The 14,684-nt window shown below is 36.5% G+C and overlaps 1 protein-coding gene across 1 annotated transcript in view; it reads right to left on the reverse strand.

Moving 5' to 3' along the window:
- Window positions 1-14,684, reverse strand: part of Ppt2 (palmitoyl-protein thioesterase 2) — a 66,579-nt gene that overhangs the window by 43,909 nt on the left and 7,986 nt on the right. The window contains exon 2 of the mRNA XM_090389383.1: window positions 8,195-8,348. Coding sequence (XP_090245509.1) covers window positions 8,195-8,348 — 154 coding nt within the window. The remainder of the gene's footprint in view (window positions 1-8,194; window positions 8,349-14,684) is intronic.

Below are 14,684 nucleotides of genomic sequence, written 5' to 3' on the forward strand. Positions count from 1 at the left end.
CCATGGAACTAGAAAATAGAAATATTGACAGAGCAGTCATTACTGAAACAAAAAAGAACAAAGGATCCAAAGAAATAGGTAACTTCATAATGATATACTCCGGCATACCAAGTGAAATGTGGGCATCATCAGGAGTTGCTGTTTTAATAAAGAAAGAATGGGAAAACAAAATATTAGACTACTCTTGGATATCACCCAGAATATTGAAATTAAAACTAAAAATTCTATCTTATACAATAACAATCATTGGCATCTATGCACCAGTAGAAGGCAACATTGATGAAATCGCAGAATTTTATGACGAATTACAACAGATCATAGACCAAACTAACAAAAACGAGTATCTCATACTAGCAGGAGATTTTAATGCAAGGGTTAGTACTCAATCAGTAGACAAATGTATAGGATCAGAAGGCAGACCCGTGGTCAACAATAATGAAAGATGTCTGATAGACTTCTGCATTTTTAATAAACTTAAAATTACAAATACTTTTTCAGACACAAGAATATCCATAAATTCACATGGGAAGCAAGAAACACAAAGTCTATAATAGATTATATTATCATTAATGAAATTTTAAATGACAAAATTAGAGACACTAGAGTATTCAAAGGCAGTGAAATTGACAGTGATCACTACCTAGTAGAAAGCACTTTCAAAATAAAAAGAAATTATCTTAATAAAATGAAGAAAATACCAACAAAAACTACTAAGAAATTAAAAATACATTTGTTGGAAGATGAAAGCACTAAATTCCTTTATGAAAGTCGATTGAAAGATAAACTCAAATCAGATTAAAATGATAATGTTGAGGAAATCTGGTCAAACATGAAAAAATCAATTCTGGGAGCTGCTGAAGAAAGTCTTGGATATAAACCTATAAAAAATAAAAACTGGCTAAGAACTTGGAATGAAGAATTGAAACAAACAATCAATGAGAAAAAAAAAGACCTATAAACTAACTGTTCCTAAACTAAAGACCTACATCTATACATAAAATATAAAAAGCTTAGAGCAGAAGTCAGAAAACTAACCAGAAGAATCCAACGAGATGACTGGGATAAATTTGTTAAATCTTTAGAACGTGATATCACAGGCCCACAGAGAAGAGGTTTTAAAATTTTTAAGAAATTACAACTAGACACATTTGTGTCTAGTTGTAATTCCAATCCCCTAGACCAGTGGTCTCAAACTCAAATTACATGCGGGCCGAATGCACGATCTGAAAGCAGCTGACGGGCCGTACGTTAGTTTGTCTCCATCTATATAGCAATATGAACTGCGCAGCTGTGCATCCAGCTAACCAACTAGTGACTGACTCAAGGAAAATATATATCAGAAATACCAACTCAATAGAAAAAATCGGAAACACCACAAATCTGAAGCGCCACCAACTGTCGGCTGGCAAACTAAATTTACTGATTGTATCGACATGGGAAGTTCTCCTACCTTAGCCCAGTCATGTGGCCTGGCATACAAGCAAACAGTGACAAAGACAAAGCCGCAACCTATTCATTCTATCTGTTTTTCCTTCAACAGCAGTCGCGCACATAAGCTCAGTCCATATCTCTATGTCTCTAAAATTATAAGCACCGTATTTACAACAAATACATAATTGAAATGTATTCGTGAGCCGTGTAAAATTGCTTCGGGGGCCAGATGCAGCCCGCGGGCCGCCAGTTTGAAACCACTGCCCTAGACACAAATGTGTCTAGAGGATTGGAAGATGAATTTGTGGTAACCAAAGATGAAGAAAATATAACAATGTTAATATTACAAAAATCAAAAAATCCAAAAAAGCCCAGGCATAGACAATTTGAATGTAGAATATCTATGAAAGGGCACCACTCTTCTGGATTGTGATTCAATAACAAATTTATTTATAAAAATCCAACCAAATCAAAACAGTAGCACAGGGATTCTGCAACAATGTAAAAATATGCATAAGTGACATGTCTTTTTCTGTATATGAAAGTCTTGCAGCTAGGATCCAGAAGATCCTGTTCTTTTAAAAGAAATGTAAGAAACTCTGCACTGAATTTGGTTAGATCCAATAACTTAACCAAATCATTCAATTCTTGCTGATTAGGGAAATGTGGCACTTTACTTGAACAGACTTCTCAGATGTAATCCCAATTATTTTGTTCGAATTAGTCATCCAATTCTGAAAGTTCTTCTCTGGAAAATGGAATGGGAATTGGTGTCTTCATTTATGACACCAGAGCAAGAAAGGATGACATGTTGGAATACAGTACAACTTTTTGATCCACAGCCTTTTTAAATGTTGAATTGTTGGTCATACAAAATTAGCAGTTATCATAATGGTTTGCAGGCCTTCTTCATAATCAAGGTACGTCAAAAGGCTTGCACTTTCAACTACCAAAAAAAACCAACCCTTTAATGCTGACTTGCAACTATCACAGCAGAAATGAGATGCCCACAACTTGTCTTGCTCACCCATAGGCATTTCAAAATCAGCTTCATATGAAGTGGAAAATTTAACGCCACCAACAATGTTATGTTTCACCTGCTTTAGACATAAATAATATTCAAAAACATAGGAGAATAAGTCTAGAGATAATTTACACCTTTGTTTGGTAGCCATAAAAAACTGCAAACAAAAAATAATAAAATTAAATATATATATGTGAATAACTACAGGCTCTCATATGTCATATTATTGGTACACACTTATGTAATACATATAATTAGATAGTATGAATCAGAGCTGTAATACTCAATATGTTCTACGTTGATAATAATATTAGTAAATTAATAAGAGGAGTATACCTGAATATAGTACGTGGAACACTTCCGTATGATACCCTCCAGAAATTAAAACGGAAAAAATCGACAACTTACCGGTACATTAAAGTAAAATATAAATAATTAAAGTAAAATATAAATAATCAATTTAACACAATTCAAAATCAATTCAAAACAATTAAAATTCAAATTAACACAATTAAAAGAATCTAACGAAAATATTCAAAACGATTTTCCTTCCTGAAGCTGACAATGCTTTTCGACCGACTGTCGTGATCACAGGAATGCCGAAAAGCATTGTCAGTCGGTCGAAAAGCATTGTCAGCTTCAGGAAGGAAAATCGTTTTGAATATTTTCGTTAGATTCTTTTAATTGCGTTAATTTGAATTTTAATTGTTTTGAATTGATTTTGAATTGTGTTAAATTGATTATTTATATTTTACTTTAATTATTTATATTTTACTTTAATGTACCGGTAAGTTGTCAATTTTTTCGTTTTTTCCGTTTTAATTTCTGGAGGGTATCATACGGAAGTGTTCCACATACTATATTGAGGTATACTCCTCTTATTAATTTACTAGTAATACATATAAATGTCGCAAAAACAAAATCTTCAACTGCTACCAAAATACTGACAATAGAGAAAAACCTAAACGTAAACAACTTTTTTTTTTGTTATATAGTGTAAAAAAACAACATAATATCAGTAAAAGCAGTCTTCTTATGATACAAATACATATCATAGTGTAATAAAATCAATTTACATAACTATCTTACATTCAAATAACAAAATACCAACTTTATTATAAGGACAATATGTAGTTGTCACTAAGATTATAAAAAAAAAAAAAAAAAAAGGAGCACAAAACCACACAGCATATTAATACTGCAATTAGCATTATGCCTTGCAAGATGTAATTCTGCTCCTACATGCCAAGCCAACCCAATATTAAAAATAAAATAAAATCAAAAATATATAAATACAGTCAGTCCTCATATAACACGTGTTTGCACTACATGAATTCGATCATACATGATTTATAAATAGGGGAACAATGTTACATATAACACAAATGTAATTCGCTTATGCACAATTCGCCTTTGTGTTTACAAGAAATGGTAGTTGAACGCGGTGGAATCACCCCAACTGAACACAACACAGTAGGAATGAAGAGAAGATTCTGAAAATTTGCTTTTATGATTTCGTGGAAGGGGAAACATATTTAACATAATAACGTAAAAATCCACAGAATTCCAGCTATCGGTATTATCGCAAATGTAATTAGATCGACTGTTACTATCCGTTTATAACAGACTCCACTAGCAGGAACCACCAATAAACCAGAAACTGCAAATTGTTTTTATTGTTTTATGGTAGTGACCTCCAGAAATGTGCTTTAATAAAATATAAGCATGTAAATATGTGAGAAGTGTGTTTCCGCCTTTACTGCATTGTTTATTCAGTTTCTACACGGGAGCTGCATCGTTTATTCAGTTGCTACTTGTTTGCTGTGCGTTTATGTATATCAAGCTTGCTTCCTCATTTTTGTTCATTTTATAATTGTGCTCTATTCTCAAACAAATGAGTAAAATACTTGAAAAAAGTGTGAAAAGGAAGTGTTCTGAAGAAAATACTTCAGAGAGAAAAAGAAAAGCAATATCGATAGAAGAAAAAAAAAGAAATTGTGAAACGCTTTGACCGGAATGAAAGAACATGCGATATTGTGCGTGCTACAGGCCTAAATGAGGGAATGCTGAGAACAATTAGAAAGAATGCAGAAAAAATAAAAGCAACTTTCATAGCAGGAACAACACAAAATGTAACAAAATTAGTTAGATCAAGACACAAAGAACTGGAAGAGATGGAACCTCTTTTATCTGTTTGGATAGAAGATCAAACAAAGAAGAGATCAGGAACAAGTTTGCTTAGGATAAAAGCAACGGCATAGGCAATATTTGAAGACCTCAGAAATAAAGCTGAAAACCCTCAAGAAGTGCTAGTAGGGGCTGCTTCAATAATTTCAGGAAATGTCACTTTCCATAATGTGAAATTATCAGGTGAAGCTGCGAGTGCAGATGAAGCAGCAGCAAAGGCATTTCCGCCAATACTGAAAAAACTAATTGAGGAAGAGGGCTATACACTGGACCAAATTTTCAACTTTGATGAAACCGGACTGTATTGGAAAAAAATGCCATCAATATATCTCAAGACAGGAAGCACGAGCTCGGGGCTTCAAGGCTGCTAAGGATAGGTTGACCGTTATATTAGAAGCAAAAAGTGTTTAGGGTGTAAGCCTCAAGCTATGGAAAAGTCTAGACTATGTATAAGTATAGTGCGAAAGCATCAATAATACATAACCAAATCTGAATGAACAGAATATTAGCGAAGCGGCATCGTTTTAAGTTATATCTCATATTGTGAATACCTTCACAACGAGTTGCCATGATATTGCACTACTTCAAATAAGTAACGCTTCACCTAAGGAGAAGACTAATGTTACTTATTCTCAGATGGATACCACCACCCAGACGGCACCGTTTCAGGGCTATTTGTATATGTGTGGGATAATAACTCGACTATCCACTTGTCCCTATTAGACTTAGAAAAGCAAAAAGGTAGAGGGAAAGTAACAGTACGAGTGAAAGAGGAAAAGAAACGGTGCAGAAGAATGAAAGGGACAGTAACTCCTTCAACTCACACCACTCAAAAACTCAAACTCCTCGAATAGGCAACACTTCCCCAGTGGAGAAGGCTGTTGTTACCTATTCTTGGAAACTCCGGACATCATCAGGCTCCCCCTGGTGCCATTTCTGGGCTATTTGGCCCTTCTTCAGTGGGTAGGTAGGTACCCGAGTGACGTAATGATGGAAAAACAGTTATCAAGTATAACTCCACAATATGAGAGATGCCTGATGGTGTATGATGTATTTAGACTATAAAGCATTTAGGGCATAAGCCTCAAGCTATGGAAAAGTCTAGACTATGTATAAGTATAGTGCGAAAGCATCAATAATACATAACAAAATCTGAATGAACAGAATATTAGCAAAGCGGCATCGTTTTAAGTTATATCTCATATTGTAAATACCTTCACAACGAGTTGCCATGATATTGCACTACTTCGAATAAGTAACGCTTCACCTGAGGAGAAGACTAACGTTACTTATTCTCAGAATAAGTAACATTAGTTATTAAGAAGATATTAAGGATAAGTATGGCGAACCCCAAGCCAAGTTAGTGGCAAGCATCGGGTGGTTTAATAGGTTCAAGCATTGCACTGGTTTCCAAAACATTAAAGTATGCGGTGAAGTCGCCAGTGCCGATTCTGCGGCTCCAGAGAAATTTTGTGATGTGTTGGAAAAAATTATTAATGAAGGCAACGCATCAAATTTTTAATATTGACAAGACTGCTCTGTATTGGAAAAATATGCCAAAGAGGAAAAGACAATGCCAGGTTTCAAGGCTTCAAAGATAGGGCCACACTCTTGCTTGGGGCTAATGCAGCGGGAGATTACAGATTAATACCACTGCTTGTGTACCATTCTGGAAAGCCTCGTGCATTTAAGGGCATCAATAAAGCCACCCTACCCATGCATTTACAATCAAACCAGAGAGCATGGATAACAATATCTCTCTTTGAGGATTGGTTTAAATGATGCTTCATTCCCAAGGTTGAAAAATATTGTGATGTGTTGGAAAAAATTATTTATAATGCTCCTGGACATCCTACACATCTAGATGATTTCAATTTGAACATGAGAGTTATATTTCTACTGCCAAACACACTTTCACTCATTCAACCTAAGGATCAGAGTGTTATTTCAAATTTAAAAGCATACTATTTATGCATAACATTTGCTCAGGCATTGTCTTCAGTAGACGATGAGAAAAATTTTACATTTAGAGACTTTTGGAAATCTTACAATATTTACCACGGCATCTTAAACATTAATAAGGCCTGGGCAGAAATTACTAAAAGTTGTTTAAATGGCACATGGAAGAAAATATGTCCATGGCACGTAAAAGGCTTTGAAGGAGTTGAAAAAGACGAATCATATGAAGAGGTTACAGATAAGATTGTAAGGTTGCAGAGCTACTTCAGTTGGAGGTTGTTGCCAAAGACGTGGAGGAGTTAACAGAGGAAGAAGAGAAGGAATTATCTAATGAAGAACTTATTGACTTGCAGGCAGCGATAGTGAAAGAAAGAAATGCTGACGAAGCTCAGGATGAACCAAACAAGGAGCCGAGACACTTTATCACCAGAGAGATGGCAACGGCATTTTGTGAAATTGCACTGGCAATGGTGGGGTTTGAGAAGATGGATCCTGACAGTGAACGATTCTTAAATGTTAACAGAGGGGTGAATGATATGCTTGCTTGCTACAAAGAAATCTACGATGAAAGAAAAAAAAGCCACCATCTGGTCATCCATTAAAATGTTCTTTCGTAAGGTTGAGCAGCTGACCCCTTCTAAATCTCCACAGCCCTCAACCTCCATAGCGGCATACTTATCAGCTGAAGATGTCACTTCTGGCAACGATGCTCGGGAAGTAAAACTTACTGACGCTATGCCTGTCTCCTCTCTTTTTCTGTAATTTATCATTTTTAAATTGCACGCTTTTGTAATTTTTCCTGCGCACGAGATAAAAAATTGAATAAATACAATAAATAATTCTATTCACGTGCTCGTCGAACATTTCTTTTTTGATTCAATCAATTCAGCAAGCACAGTTGCAAGCATGGGGGAAATTCCGACTTACGTAGAGTTCTACGGAACACAACCTTTACATTAATCGGGGAGTGGCTGTATTTGCATTTGACCAGAAAAAAATAAAGTTTATCTGTGTATACTGTTTTGAGAATGCATCGTAATATCCTCAATATAGCATTATTGGTACAAATGGATGTTCATATAGCTCAAGGATTGCCTGAATAGTATAATAACTTAAAAAATCCAAAAGATTTATATGGAAAAAAAATGCCTATTGTTATTTTTAAAAAATAAGTAAACACAACATAAATAAACATTTTTAAAGTGGATTTAGAAAACTGCATTTTAAAATTAAATTAAAAGACAGAAATACCTTTTTTGTTATGTCTTGTAACAATTACCTTATTGGGATAATTAAATGAAATCATCATGTGTCAAATGCTAACATATGGATACAGAATCATTGTATAGATACTATTGCTCTTTATTATTTATGAAAATGTAATAAATATCTAAAAATCATCATATCTACTACATTTTATTTTTGTTTAACCAAAGTCCATTTGGTTAATACAAGATTATATAATCAAGGCATGATGAATAACTGGAATCAGTAATAAAAAGGGTGCATTAAGTAATAAAAATTTTAAAAAAATGAAAGAATGAATGTAGACATATAACAATGAGAAAATAAATGCTATGTGATCATATTTACCCTGAGAATATCCAATCAGATGTATTCCTTTGGAATTATTCTTCATTAATTCAGAAAGCTTTTGGCCAAAATAGTGCGCTTGCACCCACATTGGAATTAAGCTTAACCAGTCATTAAACATATTTAGGCAAGTAACATTAGTACCTGGATGCATCTGGAATATAAAAATAAAAAGAGAATAAAAAGTTACAATAAGCTGCATTTATTTATTCATATGACATTAAATAAAATATCAATTTTAAAAAATCCTTTTTGTAAATTAACTTCATAAAACCGCAGATATGTCTATCTGCATGTATGTGTGCACACGCGTAAGCAAGCACGCACGCACGCACGCACACACAAGGTGTGGCAACAAAGTTACCGTACTGATGCTGTTGCCATCGGTTTTTTTTTTTTTTTTTGGATGGTGCAGCATAAGTCAGACTTCCTTGCATTATATGGCCATTACTAATACTAATGTTCAGCGAGTTTGAAAATAAAGTTATGGTGATTTGCTTTAGTTCAAACTTCCTCCAATAGATGGTGGTGCAGAGATTGTCCAGTAAGCTGACAGGTTGCAAGTAATAACCAGTTTTGTTAGTAGCATTAGCATTCCATGTCGTAATTTTGCAATGGAATAACAAACGGATATCAACTTTTGCTTAAAACTGGAAAAATCTGCAATAAAAACATATAAAACGTTAAAAACTGTTATGGTGATGAAACATTCTAAGTTGTACCAGTGTGTTTGAATGGTGTAAGCAGTTCAAAGACAGACATGAGCATGTTTGCAATGACCCAAAAAGTGAGAGTCTGTCAGCCTCTCTAAATGAGGATAGAGTTGCAAAAGTTTGGGAAATTGTACCAAGAGATCGCTGTTTGAATTCAGAATGAAGGTTAATGACTTAGATATGAATAAGGAGACAATTCATCAAATTCTGCATGAAGATTTAGGAAAAAGAAAGGTCTGTGCAAAATTTGTGCTGCACAACCTCACAGATGAGCAGAAGCAACAATGCATTCTCATGCAGCTGGCGCCAGTGGACTTCTTCCTCTTTCCCAGGGTGAAAATTTTTTTTCACCAAACTGCCCCAGAGGAAAGAGATTTTAGGATGTTGAGGGCATAAAGAAAAGCATAATCACTGAATTCAACATCATCTCTTTGGATGTCTTTGCTGATGCTTTTCAGTCAATAAATGTAACTGATATATACAAGTGAATATAAGTGATAGTAAGAGAGCAAAGAAATATAGAAAAATGAGTAATGACATATAAAGAAATAGAGAAAAGCGTAGTCAGAAGAGTAAAAAAATGAAAGAAAGAATTACAGTATATAAAAAAAAATTCAATTACCCACAAATGTACACAAAAATAAAATAGATAAATATATTGTCCTATTATTACACAATCCTGGTGTCATTATCAAGATTGAACTACAGAATTGCATAAAAAGGACAACAGTATAGATTGTTTGTTTTTGAATTTATTAGGCACATCAGCATCTGGGGCCACAATGCATCAAACAACATAGAGCCTCTGAATCTAACATAAAGCACATGCCAAAGTAAAGTACAATTAAAATATGCTGAAAGGAAGAAAATTTAAGAAAATTAAGGAATCTGAAATATAATAAAAGGAGGAATATAGGAAAGTAAGGGAAATATAGAAAAAGTGAGATGGCTCAAGCAGTTAGGGGATGCAAATCCTGTCCTATAGAATGGACCTTGAATGCAGTTCTGAGTATGAATCGAAAGGCAGTTATGATGAGAGAATAATAGTTCAGAATAAATAAATAAAAAATTTAAAAAAAAAAAAAAAAAAAAAACCACCAAAGTGGTCAAAGGGTGCAGTTCTCCTTTTGACCTTTACCTTTTTATATTTCAAATTTTTTAGTTTTATTTAATTCTCTCCATTTCATCCATTTTTTAATCATAATTTACTTTGGCATGTGCTTTACATTAGAAACAGTCTCCATATTGTTATCTTTTCATGAAATTCTCTGGTTCAATCTCAATAATGACACCAAAGTTGTGTGATATAAGACACATATATATATATCAATTTTTACTTTTATTTGAACATTTGTGTCTAATTTCATTTTTATATATATATATATATATATATATACAAAGGGTACTAGGAAAGTTTTGCAATAAGACGCAACAATGAATCACAGGAAGCTGCTTGTTGCTGCATGTTGAGACATGTTCATACGTGCATAGTAGCCGCCGCGCCAAGTCGATGGGCTCAGTTATTCATTAGTAGTGAGAGTGTAAAGTGCTTGCGATGGCATCATGGTCACGAAATGAGATAAGGACAGTTTTGCAGTATAATTTCGTGCGTGGTTTAACCATAGACCAGTGCTTAGAAGAAATGACTCTTGCACTAGATGATGACTGTCCACATCGTACAACGATATTCAGGTGGTATAGAGAATTCCAAAGGGCAAATTTCACTCTGGAGGATTCTGAGAGGCCGGGAAGGCCACGAACGTCAGTTACGGAGGAAAACGTTACTGCTGTGAGGAAAATGCTTGACGAAAACAGGCGAGTGACCTACCAACAGATAGAGGATACTTTGGGCCTAAATGCACCAGCAATTCAATCGATTCTGCAAGATCATTTGCACGTGAAGAAACTTTGTTCTCTCTGGGCGCCGCATCAACTGACTGAAGAGCAGATGACACAATGTGTGACTTGGTGCCGGGAGATGTTAAAAAAGTTTGATAAGGGACAATCTCGGTATGTGAACAACATCGTGACAGGTGACGAGACTTGGCTGTACTATTACGATCTGCCGACCAAGGCTGAAAACAAAGTTTGGGTCTTTGATGATGACGACACACCCGTAATTGTCAGAAAATCCAGATCTGTAAAGAAGAAAATGATAGCTGTATTTTTCAAATCGAGTGGAATTGTGGAACGTGTCGTTTTGGACACGCAGAAGACAGTCACAGCTAAGTGGTATACTGAACAATGCCTGCCTAAAGTCATTGGATCTATGAAGAACCTATGGCCAAAGTCAAGAATGGACACCTGGTACCTCCATCACGATAATGCTGCAGCTCACCGCGCCAAAGCCTGCACCGAATATTTGACCACGACAGGACTGAAACTTCTCGAGCACCCTCCCTACAGTCCAGACCTTGCTCCCTGCGACTTTGCACTGTTCCCGCATGTGAAAATGAAGCTAAAAGGGAGGCGGTTTTCCAGTGATGAGGACCTTCTACGGGCTTAGGACAACGAGTGTGCTTTACTCCCTAGTGAAACTTGGCAGAACTGGTTTAAAGATTGGTTTCGGAGGATGGAGAGGTGTATTGAATGTAGAGGAAATTACTTTGAAAAAATTAAATAAACAAAGCTGTATTGCAAAACTTTCCTAGTACCCTTTGTATATATATATACCATAATTTTTTTTTCTTTCTTTAATCTTCTTGCTCTTTTCTATATTTCTTTGCTCTTTTACGATGAGAGCCTTGTCAATCAATTCGGCCCTAGAAAGATTGTGCAAGGCTCAAGGGGTAGAATTTTTTTCAGCCTAGACTGTACTTGTTAACAGGAGAGACTGCTTCTACAGGGATGGGATACACTTAAATAGAAAGGGTGCAAGAATATTTGCTGATGCTATCGAGGCAGTGTTAGGCGGGTCGGAAAACTGCTAGCTTGGGGGGGAGACAAAGACTAATAGATTAACAGTAGCCACTGGCAGAGGTGAAAGAATTTTTTTTTTTTTTTGTTTTTTGGTTTTTTTTTAGGAGCATTAGCAACTAAGGCCATATTGCTCCGGGGTATGCGGTGGTCATTCCCTGACCTTTCCGCATCCTCCGTATTTGGTGGTGACGGGCTCGAACCCCGGTTTAATCAAGAAGCATGTGCTACGCACTGCTGCTCCTTCCCACCTGGCTACGGAGTCGCCTGCAGAGGTGAAAGAGATTCTTGCACTGCTACTATTGGAATGAGCAGAAGCCTGAAAAACAAGATGCAGGATATTTCAGAGACTGCTGAGAGTCATTGCGGTACAAGTAAACACATGGGTTGTGTTAGGGTAGCTAAAAATAGAAACAGGTGTATGTATACTTGCGTGTACATCAATGCTAGGAGTTTAGTAAATAAATTTGATGAATTTGAGGTATTGCTCAAAACATCAAAGGCAGATATTGTTGGGATTTCAGAGACGTGGTGTCACACAGATATAAGGAATGCAGAACTGGAATTTGGGGAGTACAACGTCTACAGAAAGGATAGACAGGATAGGAAGGAAGGAGGGGTTATGCTATTAGTTAAGAAACACATAAAATCAAAAGGAAGTGAAGCCAGTCGACATCGCTGGACAGTGCAGTGTCGAGTCAGTTTGGTGTGACATAAGCATTGGGAGATCAAAATTGAGAGTAGGAGTGTGCTATAGGCCTAATGACTCTGATGAGTATAATAAGGAACTGTACAGGGAAATAGAGTGGGCCAGTAAATCAGAGAGTCTTATAATGGGAGATTTTAATTTCCCAGATATTGACTGGAATTTGGGGGCTGGTTACTCACACACTAGCAGGGCTTTTGTGGATTTATTGGATGACTGTTTTCTACTTCAGCATGTTCGGGAGGCAACTAGAGGGAGTAATACTCTTGATTTGATTATCAGCAGTGATTCTTCATGCATTAAGAATCTGCAGATAAATGAACCACTAGGTGGCAGTGATCACAGTGTGCTGAAGTGGGATTTACTCAAAGAGGTAACTACCATTAGGGGTAAAGGGAAGGGTTATTGCTTCCATAAAGGCGACTACGATGGACTGAGACAGTATTTAAATTCTATACAGTGGGACCAACTGATGATGTTACCAACAGCAAATTCAAAATGGGAAGCATTCAAAGAACTTATCTTGGAAGCTACTAGGCTTTACATACCAACTAAGAAATATTGTTCAAGGTTTAGACCTAAATGGATATCAAATGAACTAATGAGACATATGGCAGAGAAGAAAAATGCATGGGATACATACAAATTAACACTTGACACAGAAGCCTATGATAGATACAAGTTGATCTGTAACCAAGTTACAGAGGTTAGGCAGGTGAAGGCAGATTACGAGAAATATTTGGCAAGGGATGCACAGAAAAACAGCGAAGAGTTCTTTACTTATGTAAACTCTAGAAGGAAGGGGATGAATCAGATTGGTCCACTTGATATCGATGGGTCAACTGTTGATGATCCTGCTCAGGTAGCTAACAAACTAAATGAATATTTTGCATCGACATTCACACATGAGGAGTTATTCAGCGAGGAGAATACCAGAGGTGTATTCAACTCTGGCAGTAAGCTAGAGAATCTTGTAATAACTGAGAGTAAAGTGGAGGAGAAATTGTTGAAGATAAACACAAGAAAGGCACCTGGGGTGGATGGGATCTCTCTAGTTATATTAAAGGAGGCAGCAAAGGAAGTAAGCAAACCCTTAGCCATAATTATTAGAGCTTCCTTGGACTCAGGGGAGGTACCCACAGACTGGAGATGTGCAAATGTGACCCCAATTCACAAAGGAGGATCAAAGGCTGAAACAAGTAATTATAGACCTGTGAGTTTAATTTCTGTTCCAGGAAAATTAATGGAGGCACTGGTTAAAGAAGCACTGTAGGATCATCTAGACAAGACTTCAGTTATAGCTCGGACACAGCATGGTTTTCTTAAGGGGAAGTCTTGCCTGACCAATTTGATTGGATACTATGATGCAGTCACAAAAGAACTGGATGCAGGGAATAACTTTGATATTATATACTTGGATCTTAGAAAGGCTTTTGATACTGTTGCACATGGAAGACTGCTGCACAAATTGGAGCAGTGTGGCATTGGAGGCAAATTGCTGCTATGGATAAAGGGGTGGTTGAGGGGGAGAAGACAGAGAGTGGTAATCAATGGACACTGCTCATCGTGGACTAATGTTATTAGTGGAGTCCCTCAGGGTTCAGTGTTGGGTCCATTATTGTTTTCTGTATTTATAAATGATATTGATGATGGTATATCAAGCTTAATGTCCAAGTTTGCAGACGATATGAAGGTTGGTAGGGTTGTCAAGGACACTACTGAGACTATACTGCTGCTGCAACAGGATCTGGAAAGGTTGAGCAGATGGGCTGAGAGGTGGCAAATGAAGTTTAACATTGACAAATGTAAAGTACTACATATGGGAAACAGCAACCCCAGAGCAACGTATCAACTCTGTGGTACTACACTGACAGTGGTAGAGAATGAAAGGGACCTGGGGGTGGTTGTGCAGGCAGATATGAAGTTCTCTGAGCAGTGCAGACGGGTTGCAAGAGTAGCTCATGGTGTATTGCCAATGATATATAGGAATTTTTCAAGCAGGGATAAGGAAGTGATTATTCCCTTGAATAAGGCAATGGTCAGGCCACACCTAGAGTACTGTATACAGTGGTAGAGAATGAAAGGGACCTGGGGGTGGTTGTGCAGGCAGATATGAAGTTCTCTGAGCAGTGCAGACGGGCTGCAAGAGTAGCTC

This window comes from Mastigoproctus giganteus, unplaced genomic scaffold (assembly GCF_048544385.1).
Source record: "Mastigoproctus giganteus isolate SK-2022 unplaced genomic scaffold, ASM4854438v1 scaffold_15, whole genome shotgun sequence".
Lineage (NCBI taxonomy): Eukaryota > Metazoa > Arthropoda > Arachnida > Uropygi > Thelyphonidae > Mastigoproctus > Mastigoproctus giganteus.